This window comes from Engystomops pustulosus, chromosome 1 (genome assembly GCF_040894005.1).
Source record: "Engystomops pustulosus chromosome 1, aEngPut4.maternal, whole genome shotgun sequence".
Classification (NCBI taxonomy): domain Eukaryota; kingdom Metazoa; phylum Chordata; class Amphibia; order Anura; family Leptodactylidae; genus Engystomops; species Engystomops pustulosus.
In genome coordinates this window covers 278,917,597-278,938,898 of record NC_092411.1, presented here as the reverse complement: position 1 = coordinate 278,938,898, position 21,302 = coordinate 278,917,597, and the positions used below count along the sequence as shown (strand labels likewise).

The 21,302-nt window shown below is 40.3% G+C and overlaps 1 protein-coding gene across 2 annotated transcripts in view; it reads left to right on the top strand.

Annotated features, from left to right (window-relative positions):
• Nucleotides 1-21,302, top strand: part of CTNNA2 (catenin alpha 2) — a 1,396,423-nt gene that overhangs the window by 167,385 nt on the left and 1,207,736 nt on the right. For both annotated transcript variants that reach the window (XM_072126314.1, XM_072126313.1), the window contains exon 3: nt 3,026-3,221. In XM_072126314.1, the coding sequence (XP_071982415.1) occupies nt 3,026-3,221 (196 nt within the window). The remainder of the gene's footprint in view (nt 1-3,025; nt 3,222-21,302) is intronic.

Here is a 21,302-nt window from a genome sequence, read left to right as displayed (position 1 = left end):
GGCCCATAGGAAAAGAGGAAATATTATATCCTAATAGCACTTCACTCTAAGGTACTCACATCTAATTACTGCCCTTTTTGTACACGGTAAAACATACTATAAGACTGCCCCTATGTACAAGAATATAACTACTATAATGAAACAAAAAAGCAAAGAGGCTTGGGTGTCAGCTCACCTGTTACGCAGCTAATGAAGAAAAATGCCGTGCAACGATGAAAGGTCCGGTCCGGTCCCGGAGACCAAAGGTAAATGCAGGAAGGAAAAAGGGGGGTATCATCGGCAACAGGCAGGTGAATAAAAAATCCAATCTTTATTTCCAAAACATGATTAAAAAGTGATCACTGGGGAGAGAAAAATGGTTACGCGTTTCGGACCATAGGAAAAAGGTCCTTATTCATACATGGTATGAATAAGGACCTTTTTCCTATGGTCCGAAACGCGTAACCATTTTTCTCTCCCCAGTGATCACTTTTTAATCATGTTTTGGAAATAAAGATTGGATTTTTTATTCACCTGCCTGTTGCCGATGATACCCCCCTTTTTCCTTCCTATAACTACTATAATACTGCCCCCTATGTACAAGAATATAACTACTATAATACTGCCCCCTATGTACAACAATATAACTACTATAATACTGCCCCCTATGTACAAGAATATAGCTACTATAATACTGCCCCCTATGTACAAGAATATAGCTACTATAATACTGCCCCCTATGTACAAGAATATAACTACTATAATACTGCCCCCTATGTACAAGAATATAGCTACTATAATACTGCCCCCTATGTACAAGAATATAACTACTATAATACTGCCCCCTATGTACAAGAATATAACTACTATAATACTACCCCCTATGTACAAGAATATTACTACTATAATACTGCCCCCTATGTACAGCAATATAACTACTATAATACTGCCCCCTATGTACAATTCTATGTTATACAACCCTGTGTGAGAAGGTTGAAGCTTGGCTCCACTTTCTGTATTTTTCCTGAAATATTTGTCTTTCGGTCTTTCCTCTCCTGTGTCCATCGTTAGTGAGATAGCAGATACTGAGGATTATTTTTTTAATGTCTTTTTGCATCATTATTCTAAACATTGTTACGTGACGCTGGTTTTATTGCTCAGGTAGCACTGTGTGTATGAGGGAGGACCCTTCGGCCTTCGGGGTGTAAGGGGAGGGGGTCCTATTAGTGTAATCAGTCAGGCACTAAGGCCGTGTAGTGAAGTGGAAGGATGACATTATACCTGGAAGATATCTGCAATACAACGAAATGTCAGCGCTGCCTTTCTACAGGTCATTGGTTGTTTCCCGAGGTTTGGTGATCCATTAGTACAGGGGGGAAGGAGAATATTAATGCACAGCTATTGGCATTTACATGAAGCGGCGCGGCGGCAAGGAGTCTCACAAAGAACATATTGACGGCATCGATGGCCGCTTCGAAATATTCCTTTAATTAACCAGAAATGCCTGATGTGATGCCTCCGGTGTTGATTCCTATTAGAGCTAATGAGATGTTAACACCTATAGAGCTTCAGACCATGGACTGACTCATCTTCAGCAGTCAATGTCCGACCAGTGTGGAGGCGCCCACTGACGGGGGAATAAAATCACTAGCTTCAATGACAACACTTTCCATAATACGTTGTGGGTATGCAATAGTAGGTGTGTTAAAGGGATATGTTTTGGGGAAATAGAGGGGGCAGATTTTGGGGAAAGTTGGAAAAACAATATTATACTTTCTTCTCGCGAGGGCCCTAGTGATGTCTCTCTTTCAAACCCGTCCTTGGCAACGATGATACATTGTACATGTGACTGCTGATCAATTCACTGGTCTCAGCAGCATGCCAGGTATGAATACTGGCACAGATAAGGTCTCGTGGTCACATGGACCACTCAAAAAGTGTGTTGAAGTCATGCTCATTACCATGTAGCCAATTCCCAGTCTCAGTGGTCACATCTAAATAATTGACACATAACAGCTAAGGCCAGTGATTGATGAAGTTCCACCCAAAAGCTTCTACTGGAGCTACAGAGAGTCGGGTAGATTTTGTTCCCATTTCTTAACAAAACTTGCCTCTTCAGAGATTTTTTGAATACTCATAAAATCTCTTCAAATTTTGGTTGGGAAGTAAGAATTCTCCTTACGGAGACTTTGACAATTAGGGCAGCCTTGCAGCCGTGTGGAGACTTAGGGCCATTGATGCTCCCCTAGGAGAAGCTGGGAAATTTGCAAATATATTTTCCAGGAAAGGATAAGGAAACCAACGCATTTTTTACTACCTTGTAAGGCAACTACCTTGTCTCCGAGCATGACTTACAATAACCCTAATAACATGATGTATTTAAGCCAACCCGGTATATCTTTTCCAGAAAAAACAGATTCCCAGCTGTTGACAGCACAGTTTTGATGTGGTTGCATCTTGTCAGTATAGTGTAGGGAACTGGTTTGGCTGAGTGAGAGGCATTTGACTAGGTTGAGGAAATAAGGTTTCTCCTTTGGAGACTTTTCCAACTAAGTCCACCTTGTAAACGCATGCAGAATTAGAGCCATTGATGCTCAACTGGGGGGTTTCTTCAAATTCTAACATTTTTACATTCTTTTGATTTTTTTTACAGAAACACTTTTACTCCTGTTCATAGGTTGTGTCTGTAATTAGATGAATGGGCCCGAGGTCCATACCATTCACAGCCCAAGGTCCTGATCTGTTTCTATAAAAAAATACAAAAACAATTTTTAAATTATATTTAGACAAATATTCGATAACTCTTCTTGTTTTGGGAGATGAAAACTACTTTAAGTTGCAAGGAGAAGTTAAAAACCTTTTCAGATCTACGCTCTAATTCAAAGCTTTAGGTTTGTCCCAATAATACAAGGAACTGAAAACCAAAGTATAAATTTAAGGTTGAGAAGAAGACTAAAACAATTTGTCCCGTCTCTGTGTTCTCAATTATTTTCTCATTGGACCTTCTCCTTTCTATGTGACTGACCGATGTTCTTTGGTTCCACAGGTGACAACTCTGGTTAACACAAGCAGCAAGGGTCCATCAGGCAAAAAGAAAGGTCGATCTAAAAAGGCTCATGTCCTTGCGGCCTCTGTGGAACAAGCCACCCAAAACTTTCTGGAGAAAGGCGAGCAGATTGCAAAAGAAAGCCACGACCTGAAGGAGGAGCTAATCTCCGCTGTGGAGGATGTCAGGAAACAAGGTAATCCTATGGTGACCCTGGTCTCGTCATCTGCAAAATTGGGTTTAGTTTTATCCATAAAAGTGTATCAAAGTTCGGTGTTTATATTATTATCTTCCATGGAGTATGTGTGCTGTCAGGAGGACCTTGGTCCCCAGAGACCATTGGCAACAATGTAGTTGGCCAACCCTTTGGAAAGAACCAAGAAGATTAAATATTTGTATGTACACAGGGGTGGATTTGGCCATAACACATCCCATGAAGATCAGGGCCCTACACAATAGTCGAATGCAGTTTTTCCTTATTAAAAGATATCTGGTTCAGAGAGACAAATGGGATAAAGACCCATGTCTTCTCTTGTGCTTCAAAGAAAATCTACCATCAATCAAAATACATCATGAGAAATCAGGGATGCTTACTCTCATAGATCTATCTGTGATAATCTTCTTATGTTTGTTGTCCATGGCCTCCTTCCTTTTAAAATCAACTTTTAGATTATTTTAGATAATTAAATTATGCTAATGGACCTGAATGGCTCTTGGGGGTGTTACCAGAGCCCCTCTGTGCTGTAGATTTATAGGCTGTTACACTGTCTCTCCTCCCTCCCTCTGCCTGATGTATTATTAAACTGTAACAAGAGATGTGTGTATAGGCAAAGAATGCAACATTTTTTTTTACATCTTAAACGCAACATACATTGAACAATGGTACAATGGTACATTTCAAAGAAACATGTGGACACAAAACTTGATATTTTTGTCCAAATATAACAGCACATACACAAAAAACTTATTATTTTGGCTTGCGCCTCTGATCAATGCCATAAATAAAATATGTAAACGATGCCACCAAATGTTATTCTCGAGCATATATCAAGAATATCTATTCTTATCCATCAGGTCCGAAAATTCAAGACCCAACTACAAAAATACAAAAGGCACAAAAGTAAGCAAGTCAAATTATATCAGGTCCATAGTCGGTTTCACACCAAAGTAGTACCCAAGTTAGGTATGTTCAAGTGGTGAAGCTGACTCATTAGAATAATTATAAAAGTTGATTTTAGTAGGAAGGAGGCCTTGGATAACACATATAAGAAGAGTAGCACAGTCACTGAGCCCGGATCTATGAGTAATGTCCCTGGTTTATCATGATGAATTTCCTTTAAATTTTATTGGCATCCTCAGGTTGCTGATATAATTTGTTATCCGTGGTCTCCCTGCTCTATTATTAGGACAAAGCTGAGCATCAAGCCTGTCTCAAGGTACAACTTTACTTACAGACCCTTGATATTCCAACATACATTGCATGAGTGAGTGACAGAAGACTGGTCTGGTCTCCAAAGACTTCAAAATCCACAAAGTGCACAATTTAAACTGTTAAAATAATATTTCCATGTAGGACCAGACATTAATTTTTCTCTATTGTTGGGTCTAATCAACACCGAGCAGAGGTTTAGTCTTGGACTGACATTAAACAATGTATCGAAAGAAGAAGCCAAGAAAGAAGTGTCAGAACATCTTGTAGGGATTACGTTCCTCCACCACGTCTATTCTCCCGGAGTAATTCATGTTCCGTGAGCGGCAGGGAGAGTTTTCCTCCCTATAAAACGCTGCCGCCACTTTCATCCTGGTGGGCAATGGATTTTTATGAGCTGTAGAAGGATTCTTTCTGTACAGTAAAACTGAGCACTTATTCTTAGCGCTTTTTGGATATTTGAAGAAATAGTAAAACATTTTTTCGAAATAAGATCATCTTTAATATCTGTAGAACAGGCTTCAGGCGTTTTGCTTTTTCACCTTGAAAAGAAAACACTATAGTCCTAGGTGAAAAGAAGCTTGATTTTTTTTAAATTCAAAAACAGCGCCACTCTTGTCCAGTGGCTGCATGTGGTATTGCAGGATTCATTTTAATGGAGCTGCATTGCAATTCCAGAAGCAACCATGACATGTTTTTGAAGAATGGAGACCCTTTTCTATGGCAAAAACCTATGAATAAAGGGAATCTATCAGCAGTTTTGATAATACAAAGCGAAGGACAGTATTAGTTATAAGCCCTTGAAGGATGTTAGTCATACATATGTGTGTCGTTTGTTGTAGAAGTACAGCAGGAAATCGATTTATATTTTCTGGATTGTAGCTTCAGTGGAATTGCCCTCACACTGCTTTGCTCTTAGCTCTCTGCATTGAGCTGTTTCATAGCCCCTGCTCTCTGTAGAGAGTAAGAGCTGTAATATTTAACCAGAAGCCTGCTGAAGATTTAACTCATGGCAGGTCATGTGAGGGTCTATAGAACAATTCAATTCCAAGTGCTAAGAGAAAAGCAGTGTTAGGGTCCTCCCCCAGTGCATGTAGACAATGTACAATCCTGAAAAACAAATCTACTTTTCACTGTTCTAACAACACACATATAGGTATGATTATTTCAGGGCCAATACCTAACACCGGCTACAGAGAACACAGCAGTGTGAGGACACTCTCCTAGTGCAGTTGGATAATCTACAATCCTGAAATACAAATCTACCTCTCACGGTGCTAACAACACACATATAGGAATGATTAATCAGCTTCCCATTGCCAATACATTACACTTGCTGCAGAGAACACAGCAGTGTGAGGACAGTCTCTTAGTGCACTTACATCTACAATTCCGAAATATATATTTCACAGTCTTGCTGCTACTAACACAACACATACAGGGGCAATTCCCAACACAATCTGATGTTGAGAAGGGTAGAGGCTTCGAAGCAGTTTAATGCAGAGGGCACAGAGCACAGCAGTGTGAGAATATTTCCATATTCCAATGACAACATATATTTTACAAGCCCCATTGGAGATATCTGGGGGTTTACAATTACAAATCTGCATATGGTCGACCAATAGGGACAATCCCTGATTTTGCACCACGCGAGTGGGATACAAAATATTACCCTGGCAGATTTTTGGATTTTTCTGGTAAAAGGGATGTGACTAGGAGATTAGTGCCCCATAGCAGAATTCTGAATAGGCCCCCCTACTTTCTCAGAAAATATACATATTTATATACACACACACTGTTGTCCCCTCCCTCTCCCCGATATTGCTTATCTGAGTGCCTGGATGAGCTGTATACTGTGGAGGATGTGCACTTCTATATACATATTATGCTGCAGCATAACATGTATATAATGGTTCAAATACTCCATTCTTTTGTGGTTCAGGTTGGATGCCGGGCCCCCTGCCACTGTGGGCCTTGTAGGAGCTGTTATGGCTGCCACCGCTGTAGTTATGCCCCAGACTAGAACTATAAGGAAGGAGGATTGTTGTAGGATTTGACGAAGCACCAAGACGAAGCACCAACATCCACATTCCACAATCTTCCTGGACTTGAATAGCTTCTTCTCTGCTCAGAGAGAATGTTATGTAATCTAGTGATTGACATTACCGAGGCGGGAGACACCGTTCTCGACATTCACCTGTGAACTTCACATAAACACGTCTCTATCTGCTGTGACTGACGGCTCTAGGTGTAATATCTTTTAACCTTCCTAGTAAAATAAACTTCCTCTACGAGATAAGACGAGCCGGAAAATCACTCGGCTCAGCCCGTTTTTATATGTCTTATAGGATACATAGTTACAGAGATACATTGTACATTGTAAGGGAGCAGGGTCACAGACGTTGGCGGGCCGTTGGCAGTTAAGGACTCAGACGGGTTTATAGGGCGTTATCGTGGATGAAATGTTTACATGTGTATCGACAATATACATCACCCATAATAGAAGCGGGAGAGAGAGTAATAAGATCGGCCGAGTGTTTGATCATCCAGTAAAACTTGCAAATGGAAAATAATCATGAGATTAGGGAAAAGCCGTTTGACTTTATCTTCGCGTTCTCCCGTGGACGGTATCTCAGGTAAGCAGCTGCTCAGCCGCAGGAAAATGAGATTATTTTTTATATGTATCGGTGGTTTTCACAGACACAGTGTGAGCAAATAATGGTCTTATTTCTCCGGCTGGGATAATGTTCGGAATTAAAGGCGATCTCCACTCGAAAGGAAGAGGAAATGTATAAGAATGGAAGGATAATCAAAAGTGATTGAACTACTTTAGTCCGATCCTATAGGAATTCTTCATCAATGGAGCATTAACGTTGAACAACTTGACGAGGAGTCATCTGTATATGTTTAACGCCTTTTCAGACTTCACCATATGATACAGGTCGCTCTCTGTGGTACTTGAATTACATGGATAAAGATTGTCTGTGCTGTCAGTCCACAAGCCTGACTATTGACTTATCAAGTACTTTGCTTGCACTGACCTTAGCTTGTACTTGACCACTCTTCGGCTGGACCTCTGGTGCCTTGATTAGTATTCAGCGCACCCGTGCCACAAAGTTAGCGTTCATAGCGAACTTCGCAATTTTGAGTCTCCCGGATAAGTGTTTTTGGAGTGGGTTTTGGTGCAAAGCAAACAGATTTTTAAAATTTGGGTTTGTCACTTAGTCAATACTGTTCAAAGCAGTTCAACGACAAAGTGGTCCTTTTGCAAATTTTGTCCAGAGCCACTTAAGCACCATAAGGACATGTTAGCAGTTTGGTGTCGCCAATAGCTATGACAAGTTACCTTTAAGCCCTGACGAGTCGCATGTTTGACATCTTAATAAGGGTTTGTGTTTTTTTGTTTGGGAGAGATCTGTATACTGAAGACTGTTTGCAACGTCTTATGCTCAGCGATAAACTTCATTTCTATGGCCAGATGAAGCGACACAGATGAAAAGCATGGGTATCCAAGTGGAAATAGTTAAACAAAAGCCAAAATGTGGACTTGAATTTCCTTTCTTCTCTTCTCTGCCCCCCCACGCAGTGACTGTCACTTATATAATTTATTACCCCAGTCCCAGATGAAGAAACAAATGAGCACATTTCCTATAATGTCTGTCTGAAATCTCGGGCCTTTTGGGACACAGCATTGGAGAGAACGCAATGTTCCGCGCTCAATTGATGTAAAATAAATGTGACATCTAAACCTCGAGATTTATTATGACAAACACAGATAGCAGGGTATGCAAAGCCATCGCCACGCGTGAGGGATGGGATCTCTCCGGTAAGCCGCTTTGGGCTCTGATCTTTTATTGAACCGATTTGTCCAAATAATAGTCAGAGATTTTGCCTTTTCACCGGCCGGTATGAAGGAAAGCCTTCCCCGCGGCCATAAAACACAACGAGACACAAATTACCGGACAGTAGGGAGCATTTTCCCTCCGATAACCTTGGCCGTGTTTCACCTTGTATACATTTATGGCAGATCTGCTCTTTGTGATTGAGTCTTACCTATCTAAGGGGGGGGGGCGGTAGAATTCTGCAGAATTCTTATAGAATTCGCACCAAAAAATCTCTCTCCCATTCTTTGTTTTACATTTTTTAAGCATTTTAGAAAGTTTTTTTTTTACAAATATAACAAAGAAGGGGAGTGGTTAACAGGGAAACTTGCATGGCCAATGTTTTGGCACCACATTCCAAACCTTCTAGCAAAATTTGGCAGATTTTATAGCATAAAACTAAACAAATTAGTAGGATGTGCAAAGATAGACAAGACAGATTTATAATTCACCATCAGTGGCATGGGTTAGGTGGAGCTGATGAGTGTAGGGCCTTATTGGTCAGACGTGTCTACCAGGTGTCCACCTGGTCAATCAAAGTCACCCCTGTTATCTAGGGGCATAAAGCTGCCTGATTGGCTGCTCTGCAGCCCATCAAGTGAGAATGGTTGGGTGGAGCTGATGAGTGTAGGACCTGATTGGTCAGATGTATCCACTAAGTGTCCACCTGGCTAATCGCAGCCATGCCTGTTTGCTAGGGGCATACAGCAGTCTGATTGGCTGCTCAAATGACATGGGTAAGGTGGAGCTGGCAAGCATAGGACACTGAACCTAAAGTTTGGGATCACTCATTGCATATAATGCTGCTGCTCAATATCCAAACACGCAATGGCCATATAATACTCTCACACAGTGAAATGCAAACTATTGAAAAGACCTAATGAGTGTTATGCTCCTCGGGGGCGTGTCCTCAGCTGAGAGGAGCATTCCAATTTGTCATCCCTAAAAAAAGCAGCCCTGTTGATGTGTGTGTGTCCTTAAAATGATAAAATGTAAATGAAAACTCCAAAAGTTGGGATGAGTACATTCTTTTCGTTGCGTTGAGCACTGGGACCTCCAAAACCAACACTTATCACCAAAATTTGATAGGAGGTGTGATAGCTATCTCTCTGGTTCTATAGTAGAGGTACTTCTGATATGAGCACTGATGCAAGAGAAATGCTTGAAATCCTTCATGTCGTAGACTTGTCATCATCCGAAATTGGCAAATGCAACAGGGAGCATATAGGAAAATCGGAGGCGACCCAGTGGCTGGCTCTCGCTGAATTATTTTCCTCTAAATTGTGCCTTTCAATCTTCCATGTGTCACTTTGTTTTAGACCAGTGCGAAAACAATGGCCGAGCAGCCAGCGAGCGTTATAAATGGCCGATGATTGAGACTGACGATTGCCCCGGTGGCATTTACCTTACAAACCAAGGCAGGATATCATTATATTCGACACTATCATGAAAGCTCATTTAGCTGCGGCAATTTGTGCCAGTGGCTTGTCTGCAGAGTATTTGTTAGAGGCGCGCCTCCGTAATTAACCCCTGCTGCGCGGCTGGATTCACAGCACCAGCTTCAATTTTTTTTCTCTGGTTTACACAACATTTTAAAGGGTAATACCCACCGAAGAGGCATGACATGCCGGAGAACCAACAGACATCATGCTGATTGATCCGCACTGTATAATGTGTTTTTACCATGTTTAGCTAAAATACTGCATTTTATTTCATTACATGTATTACATTGATTGGTCTGACAGTTGCATTAACACCCTAGATACAGCTACAACTACAGCACAAAATGCCAACTGGGAAATAAAAAACACAGCAAATATAGAAATATCATCCGAAAAACCAAATATTGCAGAAGATAACTAATACAGACCCCAGTGCAGGTGATACATAGTAATACAGACCCCAGTGCAGGTGATACATAATAATACACAACCCCAGAGAAGATATTTTATAATAATAGAGACCAGTGGAGCAGGCTAATAATATTGGAGACCCCAAAGCAGTAAATTATAAAAATGGAAACCCCGGAGCAGAGAGTGAAAATAAAAGCTAATAATAATAATAAAGGGGGGACCCACAGAACATATAAATATTGGAGCCCCCTAGATCAGAAATCTACTGAGCCTCCCAATGCAGACAAATACTAGAGTTCTCCCAGAGAAGACAAATAATGGGAACTGCCATGCAGACAAATACTGGAGACCCCAGAGCAGACAATAATTATGCTGCAGACCCCAGAGCAGATGTCTAATACTAGAGAGCCCCCCTACAGCAGACAAATACTAAAGACCCTAGAGCAGACTAATAATAATGGAGACTCAAAGAGTAGACATATACAGAAGACCCTCAGAGCAGACAATATTACTGGAGACCCCGGAGCAGACAATAATAATGCTGCAGACCCCAAAGCAGATGGCTAATACTAGAGACCGCCCCCCCCCCCCAAAGCAGACAAATACTAAAGACCCTGGAGTAGACTAATAATAATGGAGACCCTCTGAGCAGACAATAATAAAATGGAAACTCTGGAACAGAGAGCAAAAATAATGGAGAGACCCCAGAGCAGATGATAATATTGGGGAGACCCACAGTGCATATAAATATTGGAGCCCCCTAGAGCAGACATCTACTGGATCCCCCCACTGCGTACAAATACTGGAGCTCTTCCAGAGAAAACAAGTACTAGAAACCACCATGCAGACAAATACTGGAGACCCCAGAGCAGACTATAATACTGGAGACCCCAGAGAAGATGGCTAATAGTGGAAACCCCAGAGTAGATGACTATACTGGAGACCCCTGAGCAGACAATATACATTATTTAATATTTACCATTCCTGGCTTCTCTTCTCCTCCCTGAGTTCCTCAAAGGTGCTACTTCTTCTACAGTTATTTAAATTTTAGTTACATAATTTCTATCTTTAAGTAAGTTTTATAGTTTTTTTTTTTGTCTATCTGTATTCTGTTTGTTTTTTTTTTACATGATGTTTTTCAGTATTCTTTTTTTTTTTTTCCAGTTGAGGAAGTTGCAGGAGGGTGCGGTGTAATTATAAACCGGGTATTAGGGAAGCATATTACCTGCCAATCAGCTGGAATCTGCACGCCACGTTCTTGAAAGCTCCTCCAGATTGTTTTTGTTTTTTTGTGGAATTACGATCCGCCTCCCGCTGAGATACACTGACTCCTGACAATGTTCCGATAATAGTGTGATGTATCACTGACAGTCAATTGTTCTTTCTCTACGGTGAAAATGAATGTATTACGAGGGTGGGGGGGTGATAGACTTCTCTTATTATTGTGATTCTAATTATTTATGTCTCTATTTGTCAGATTTAAAGGGATATGACAGGATTGGAGAAATGCAATGACACCTGAACATGAGGCACTCTTTTTGGAACAAAAAAATGTTTTTTGCAGGCTAAAGATATTGATGATCTTTCCTAATGATAGGTCATCAATATCGGATTGGTGGGGGAAGGACGTTACAAAAAGTTGAGCACCCCAATCATTAGTTCTCTGTTATGAAACAGGAAGAAGACATCTCCATTCTTGGTGAAGTGGTGGAGCCATTACAGTTCAATTCCCATTTAAATGAATGGTTGCCAATCTGCAGTAACCTAGTCTGGCCACAACACTGTGGATGGAGCTATATGCTTTCTGCTCCATTCCCTATTTCCCTGTGCATTTTCTCTAAGAATGACTGATTCTTGTGGGGTTCAGGGTGTTGTACTGCCACCAATCTGATCAAAATGACTTACACTTTGGATGGGTCTTCAATAATATTCAGAAGTTCTTCAGAAGGGAAGGGATTGGATGAGGAAGGGATTTAGGAGAAACAATTCTATATAACATAACCATCAATGTGATTTAGGTGTAAAAAGGCATCTAGACCCTTCTTGAAGCTCTCTGCTGTCCCTGCTGTGACCAGCGCCTGAGGCAGGTTATTCCACAGATTGACAGTTCTCATAGTAAAGAAGTCCTGTCGCCTCTGGTGATTAAACCTTGTTTTCTCCAGTAGGAGACAGTGCCCCCTCGTCCTTTGATTTGATTTAACCTGGAACAACTTACCACCATATTTTTTGTATGGACCATTCAAATATTTATATAAATTAATCATGTCCCCTCGTAGTCGTCTCTTTTCCAGACTAAATAAATCTAGTTGTTTTAATCTTTCCTCATAACTGAGACCCTCCATACCCCTTATCATTTTTGTGGCTCTACGTTGTACCTCTGAATTTTTTATTATGATGAATAATTTTGTATTCCTGATGCATATGGACCACCTGTATGTAATAATAATAATGATAATAATAATAATAACTTTATTATCCCAAACAGGAACTTAAAGTGCCACATCTGCAATACACAATGTTGACCATTTGGTTAATTTGCCCCCTGAATATCAAAGTCTCCCTGGTGTAACTGGACGGTAGTGCGCTTCAAATTTCACATATTTATTCATTAATAAATCTCTGTTCTTTCTCTGACGTGGGAAAGTAAATTGTAAGGTTGAGGCGCGTTCCATCCACAAGGTCGCGTCGTCTTTGGGTGATGGAAGTCGATGTCTGTACAAATTATCTTGAGCTGTTTTTACAAAAGGATCCCTTCTCATTTCATCCTCCGCTCTGTTCCAAATGTGATTAAGATAACAAAGTGCGCCGGTTCCGATTGTTACGTGTAACCTTGTGTGACAGCGTGACTCGCACATTCTCATTATTGTGCGGTGTGGAAAATCTACGGATATTAGTCGGACAATCTGGAGATAGCGTAACAAGAAAAGAACGTCTTGTTTCCAATTAGGTGGCGGCAACTTACCTTGTAACCTGTTTATACGAAGAGTTTATTAGTATCATTGTAGCGCAACCACTTGACATCTGGTATAGGCGGTTGTGTGCCCCTTTCTTCATCTGTGCCCACTTATAGGTCCCATATAAGGACACACCGGTTTGCTACATGGTTGGTTATGGACCTAGATGATCCCTTAGTAACAGACTACAAAAATTTGTTTTGTGGTCCTCTTTTAGTCTCTTCTATCCAGCCACCTCTATTATAGACTGTAGGTTGACAAATAAAGGAAAGAGTTAATGAGATATAAACGGTAGGATCAGACTACACATTGGTTGAACAATGGCTACCCTACATATAAGTCTGAAAATAATATATATTTAGCTGGTTGTACAATTTTTTGTAAACAATATGTGGGACATACTGATGTCCCTCTCAAAGTCAAGACGACGTTTATCCGATATTGGAAGAGAATCTGTCAATATTTTGGCTTTATCTCACATTTTTAGGGCTGTGGACAATAAATAGACCTCGGGTTTTTTAGGGTGTGGCATTTAAAAGATTTTTAAGACACTTGGGCATCGAAACGCTCTGATCTGATGTATGTATCCTGGGCAGTGGGATCAAAGGCTTATCAACGCCCTAGTAGACCTGACGATAATTAGCATAGTGGCTAGATAAGGTTTAGTTTAGGAAGTATTTTAGGATAAGGTAAAACTGTATTAGGGCTTAGCATGTTCCGAGCCACCTACCATCAGACCTACCTTTATAGGTAGATTTCTGATGGTAGGTTTCCTTTAAGTTGATTATGGTAGGGTCCTTATGTGTTGCCTTTGGCAGGCTCCAGGTTTTAGTGGGCCCCTGGGCGACAGAGCCTTAATGGGCCCTTTTGTGGCCAGCCCTCTAGTGGCCACACTGACCCCTCCCCCTGTGGACACACTGACCCCCCTCCTCCTGGGGACACACTGACACCCCACCTTCCCCCTGGGGACACACTGACACCCCACCCTCCCCCTGGCAACACACTGACACTGACATTTTTACAGTGGTACAAATGATCCAGGGGCCCGAGAGGGGGCCGGGTTGGCCGGGTGCTGGCGCCGGGCTTGGTCACAGTAACTTTATTACCATATCAATTTATGTACTAGTTATACCACTGCACCATACAAACCCTCCCCATTAACAAGAAGGGGTGTGAACAAAAATAAGGCAATTGTCTAGGGACTCAGCTTCATAGAGGTCCTCAAAAGATCTAGAACTTAAGGAGCCCATCGATTTAACATTGACCATTCTGGGTAATTTATTAAAACTGGTGTTTTGCATGGCAGTCTTAAGATTCCTCCTGCCGGGACCCGGCGTCCTGGATATACTAAGGCTCCGCCCTCTTAGTAGATCCGGATCATATCTCTGCCTGGTCGGCCTTGTTTAGACCAGGCGGAGATTTCCGCTATAGTCTCCACCTGTTTTCTGGTGGAGATTATAGTAAATATGATGGGTCGGGCGTTCACACCCCATCCCTTCCTGACCGGCCCACTACCGCTCAGCCTAAAAACTGTTAGAGAAGCCATAGTAAATCTCTCTCACTCTGTTTACTATTCATTATATTATTTTCTCTAAAAATAATTGTCCTTTTCAGGAACATGAGTCATCTGTGGCGAGAACAAATTAGAGAGAAATTACAGATAAATTCTGCCGGAATGTCATTGCATTTGGAGCCTCGGTGTAAATCCCCGGCTCTATATATTTTCTATAAACAGAGTGTATTAGCTGCAGAGCAGATGGGATGAAGGGCTGTTGTAGTTATACCACACGCTATGCCAGATATAGCGGAATAAAGAGAATTACTAAGAGATCTGCCTTACACTTTAAAGGATTGACAAAGATTGATGATCTCCAGATAGACCATCAATGGGGGCAACCACCTGCCCCTGCAATGATTATCTGTTAGCTGCCCTGTAAACAAAGGACACAGAGCTGGAGGTCCAACACGCGCAACCGGGCCCTGACGGGAACATGTATGTAGATGGAGATTTTGGTGGAGGGCAGCTTGTAGGCTAGGACTGGAGTGGCTGGCCTAGCTGTGGCCCAAAGCTTGAGTCACAGTACCACTATGTCCTAGGGTAGGCCTCATCCACCCTATCACGGGTTAGTAGGGTGAAGTAAAGAAAAAGAGAGTTTGTAAACAGTTTATTGTGAAAAAAACTCAAAACATAACCAATGGGGTAATAGAGTGGCAATAAATCCTAGAAAGGAATGGCAGGTGTGTCATTGGCTGGCTGTGGTAGTTATATCTTACGCTTAAGACCAGGGATCTCTATGTGTCTGGAATCTGTATCATTTCTGAGGAGCTGGATGAGCTCTGCTGCATGGGCAGCTGAATTTGGTGCAAGCTTCTGGGATAATCCTCTGGACACTAAGCAGGACCTCCAACCTGTCTACTGGTGGATCAGAAAGGCTTCAGAATAGCTGAAACTGAGAGCAATGCATGAGATTAACTAACCGAGACAGGCCTTGACTTAAATTCCCTTGGTCCATGGATACATTATGGGGGAAACTACCAAAGGACAACCGTGCAATTCTGCAAATGTACCAAGTTTTGCAGACTTATTGTCAACACAAATTAGTACATAGTACAGGATATTGTGCGCACATACACAAGGAACACTACTGGTTTCCGCTACTTGATGGTAGTGTTGCATCAGAAATGGGGTTTAGCAATGGCATACTATAGAATATAATAGAGATAAACTGGAAATGCGGCTTGGTTAAAGGGATGGAGCTTTAGAGATGGTGAATGTGGCCAGTAGAATTAATACCCGAGTTGCTGGGACCAATAGGATGGTTCCTATGAAAGTGAATATTTGATGAGGATGTAATTGTAGCAGAAGTCACCACATGAGGCTCTCACAGAATGAGAATGGGAGAAGAGTTTGTAATTACAGCTTCTCCCCTTTTGAGGGATAGGGAGTGATCTGATCTGGTTCTGGGTCCTTGTGTCTACAAGGCAACAAGTAGATGATCGGTGAAGGGCTCAGGTGTATTCCCCCACCATTCAAGTATTGATGGACTTTTCCAGAATGATGGCCGTACAATATACCATCCCCTTTAAGGATTACCCACCAATATCAGAGACTTTGGGGTCCCAGGATTCCCGGTGATCTGCTAGTTGACCTCCTGGTTCAGTAAGAAGGGAAAGAGGTAGGTGCAGTACGTAGGGGAAGAAATAAAAAATCACAACTTAATAGTCAAGCCTCATCCTCTGTACAGGCTTTGAAGGAAATCTACCATGAAAATCCATCATGATAAACCAGGGACATTACTCATACATCCAGGCACTGGGACTGTGGTGATCTGCTTATATTTGTCATCCAAGGCCTCCTTCCTTCAAAATCAACTTTAAAAATTATACCAATGACCCAGAAGGGCTCTGTGGGGTTTGACCAGAGCCGCCTCCTATACTGTAGCATCATAGGCTGCTACATTGTAGCAGTGCTGAGGCAGCAGGGGAAGGGGGAGACAGTGTAACAGCTTATGAAGCTATAACACAGAGGAGCTCTGTGTGGATATATATGAACAATTACTTCCTATATTTTCCCCTCTTGGTCTAGTTTTGATCCTGCATAGCTTCTAGAGACCTCAGGAAACAGATTTAGGAACTTTTCCTCATGTTATCACCTCTGCTTGTTACTGTCATTATTCTCCTCCACAATGACCCTGGGGGATATAAAGGTAATGTATCAATACGTTATCATCAGTTTTACCAATCAGAGCCTTTTACAGTCTAAACTTCCCTTGTACAGCCTTGAAGAGGATACAGGAACTATTCTTTATGTCATCAGCCTCTCAGTATTGGCTGTGACTGCTTACAGTATGTGCTCCTTGCTCATGGAGTGATGCTGATGGCCATTCTGACAGCTAAAACCTCTAGAGACAGAAAACTACTGCACAATCTAATCTATTCCTTCTGATACCAATGTCCTTGTATTATTATATTTATACAATGTCCCTTTAATGGCAGCGGTGGTGGAGACCAATGGCTACAGATGGAGTAATAATGTGATGTATGATCTCCATGCTCGGCTTCTTTCATGGCTATAAATGGAGAAGTGGATTTCTGTTGCTTCGGGGCTTTCTATAAAATATCATCAAACTGAATGAAAAGTCAAAATACTAATAAATCATTCATGTGTAAGAGCCAGAAGTGTGCGGTGAGGGAGTGGCCTGAGGTCTATGCATTCTCATAGGTACATAGCAGTGTCACCGAGCCGTCACCGGCTCACACTTATCACACTGCGCTACCTCCCAGTACAGGGACCTCTACAACTAAAGGGAGAGGCTGAGGTTACACTGTACATACACAGGGATGCAAATGAGCTCAATTATATTCAAATAAGAAACATTGCATTTGGTTTGCAGAAAAGATTAGCAGTAATAAAATATGTTACAAAACTGACCCTATGGGGAAATAATTAACCACTACATTACTAACACAAGGATATTATTCCCATTTGATACTTCAAAAAGTTTAAATTAATGTGTACAAGAATATAACTACTATAATACTACCCCCTATGTACAAGAATATAACTACTATAATACTGCCCCCTATGTACAGGAATATAACTACTATAATACTGCCCCCTATGTACAAGAATATAACTACTATAATACTGCCCCCTATGTACAGGAATATAACTACTATAATACTGCCCCCTATGTACAAGAATATAACTACTATAATACTGCCCCCTATGTACAGGAATATAACTACTATAATACTGCCCCCTATGTACAAGAATATAACTACTATAATACTGCCCCCTATGTACAAGAATATAACTACTATAATACTGCCCCCTATGTACAGGAATATAACTACTATAATACTGCCCCCTATGTACTAGAATATAACTACTATAATAAAGCCCCCTATGTACAAGAATATAACTACTATAATACTGCCCCCTATGTACAGGATATATACCTACTATAATACTGCCCCCTATGTACAAGAATATAACTACTATAATACTGCCCCTATGTACAAGAATATAACTACTATAATACTGCCCCCTATGTACAGGAATATAACTACTATAATACTGCCCCCTATGTACAGGAATATAACTACTATAATACTGCCCCCTATGTACAAGAATATATCTACTATAATACTGCCCCCTATGTACAGGAATATATCTACTATAATACTGCCCCCTATGTACAAGAATATAACTACTATAATACTGCCCCTATGTACAGGAATATAACTACTATAATACTGCCCCCTATGTACAGGAATATAACTACTATAATACTACTCCCTATGTACAAGAATATAACTACTATAATACTGCCCCTATGTACAGGAATATAACTACTATAATACTGCCCCCTATGTACAGGAATATAACTACTATAATACTGCCCCCTATGTACAAGAATATAACTACTATAATACTGCCCCCTATGTACAGGAATATAACTACTATAATACTGCCCCCTATGTACAAGAATATAACTACTATAATACTGCCCCCTATGTACAAGAATATAACTACTATAATACTGCCCCCTATGTACAGGAATATAACTACTATAATACTGCCCCCTATGTACAAGAATATATCTACTATAATACTGCCCCCTATGTACAGGAATATAACTACTATAATACTGCCCCCTATGTACAAGAATATAACTACTATAATACTGCCCCCTATGTACAGGAATATAACTACTATAATACTGTCCCCTATGTACAAGAATATAACTACTATAATACTGCCCCCTATGTACAGGAATATAACTACTATAATACTGCCCCTTATGTACAAGAATATAACTACTATAATACTGCCCCCTATGTACAGGAATAATACTACTATAATACTGCCCCCTATGTACAAGAATATAACTACTATATTACTGCCCCCTATGTACAAGACTATAACTACTATAATGCTGCCCCCTATGTACAGGGATATAACTACTATAATACTGCCCCCTATGTACAGGAATATAACTACTATACTACTGCCCCCTACGTAAAAGAATATAACTACTATAATACTGCCCCCTATGTACAGGAAAATAACTACTGTAATACTGCCCCCTATGTACAAGAATATAACAACTATAATACTGCCCCCTATGTACAGGGATATAACTACTATAATACTGCCCCCTATGTACAGGAATATAACTACTATAATACTGCCCCCTATGTACAAGAATATAACTACTATAATACTGCCCCCTACGTACAAGAATATAACTACTATAATACTGCCCCCTATGTACAGGAATATAACTACTATAATACTGCTCCCTATGTACAGGAATATAACTACTATAATACTGCCCCCTATGTACAAGAATATAACTACTATAATACTGCCCCCTATGTACAAGAATATAACTACTATAATACTGCCCCCTATGTACAAGAATATAACTACTATAATACTGCCCTCTATTTACAAGAATATAACTACTATAATACTGCCCCCTATGTACAAGAATATAACTACTATAATACTGCCCCCTATGTACAAGAATATAACTACTATAATACTGCCCCCTATGTACAAGAATATAACTACTATAATACTGCCCCCTATGTACAGGCATATAAGTACTATAATACTTCCCCTATGTACAGGTATATAACTACTATAATACTGCCCCCTATGTACAAGAATATAACTACTATAATACTGCCCCCTATGTACAAGAATATAACTACTATAATACTGCCCCCTATGTACAAGAATATAACTACTATAATACTGCCCCCTATGTACAAGAATATAACTACTATAATACTGCCCCCTATGTACGGAATATAAGTACTATAATACTTCCCCTATGTACGGGTATATAACTACTATAATACTGCCCCCTATGTACAAGAATATAACTACTATAATACTGCCCCCTATGTACAAGAATATAACTACTATAATACTGCCCCCTATGTACAAGAATATAACTACTATAATACTGCTCCTATGTACAGGAATATAACTACTATAATACTGCCTCCTATGTACAAGAATATAACTACTATAATACTGCCCCCTATGTACAGGAATATAACTACTATAATACTGTCCCCTATGTACAAGAATATAACTACTATAATACTGCCCCCTATGTACAGGAATATAACTACTATAATACTGCCCCTTATGTACAAGAATATAACTACTATAATACTGCCCCCTATGTACAGGAATAATACTACTATAATACTGCCCCCTATGTACAAGAATATAACTACTATATTACTGCCCCCTATGTACAAGACTATAACTACTATAATACTGCCCCCTATGTACAGGGATATAACTACTATAATACTGCCCCCTATGTACAGGAATATAACTACTATACTACTGCCCCCTACGTACAAGAATATAACTACTATAATACTGCCCCCTATGTACAGGAAAATAACTACTGTAATACTGCCCCCTATGTACAAGAATATAACAACTATAATACTGCCCCCTATGTACAGGGATATAACTACTATAATACTGCCCCCTATGTACAGGAATATAACTACTATAATACTGCCCCTTATGTACAAGAATATAACTACTATAATACTGCCCCCTACGTACAAGAATATAACTACTATAATACTGCCCCCTATGTACAGGAATATAACTACTATAATACTGCTCCCTATGTACAGGAATATAACTACTATAATACTGCCCCCTATGTACAAGAATATAACTACTATAATACTGCCCCCTATGTACAAGAATATAACTACTATAATACTGCCCCCTATGTACAAGAATATAACTACTATAATACTGCCCTCTATTTACAAGAATATAACTACTATAATACTGCCCCCTATGTACAAGAATATAACTACTATAATACTGCCCCCTATGTACAAGAATATAACTACTATAATACTGCCCCCTATGTACAAGAATATAACTACTATAATACTGCCCCCTATGTACAGGCATATAAGTACTATAATACTTCCCCTATGTACAGGTATATAACTACTATAATACTGCCCCCTATGTACAAGAATATAACTACTATAATACTGCCCCCTATGTACAAGAATATAACTACTATAATACTGCCCCCTATGTACAAGAATATAACTACTATAATACTGCCCCCTATGTACAAGAATATAACT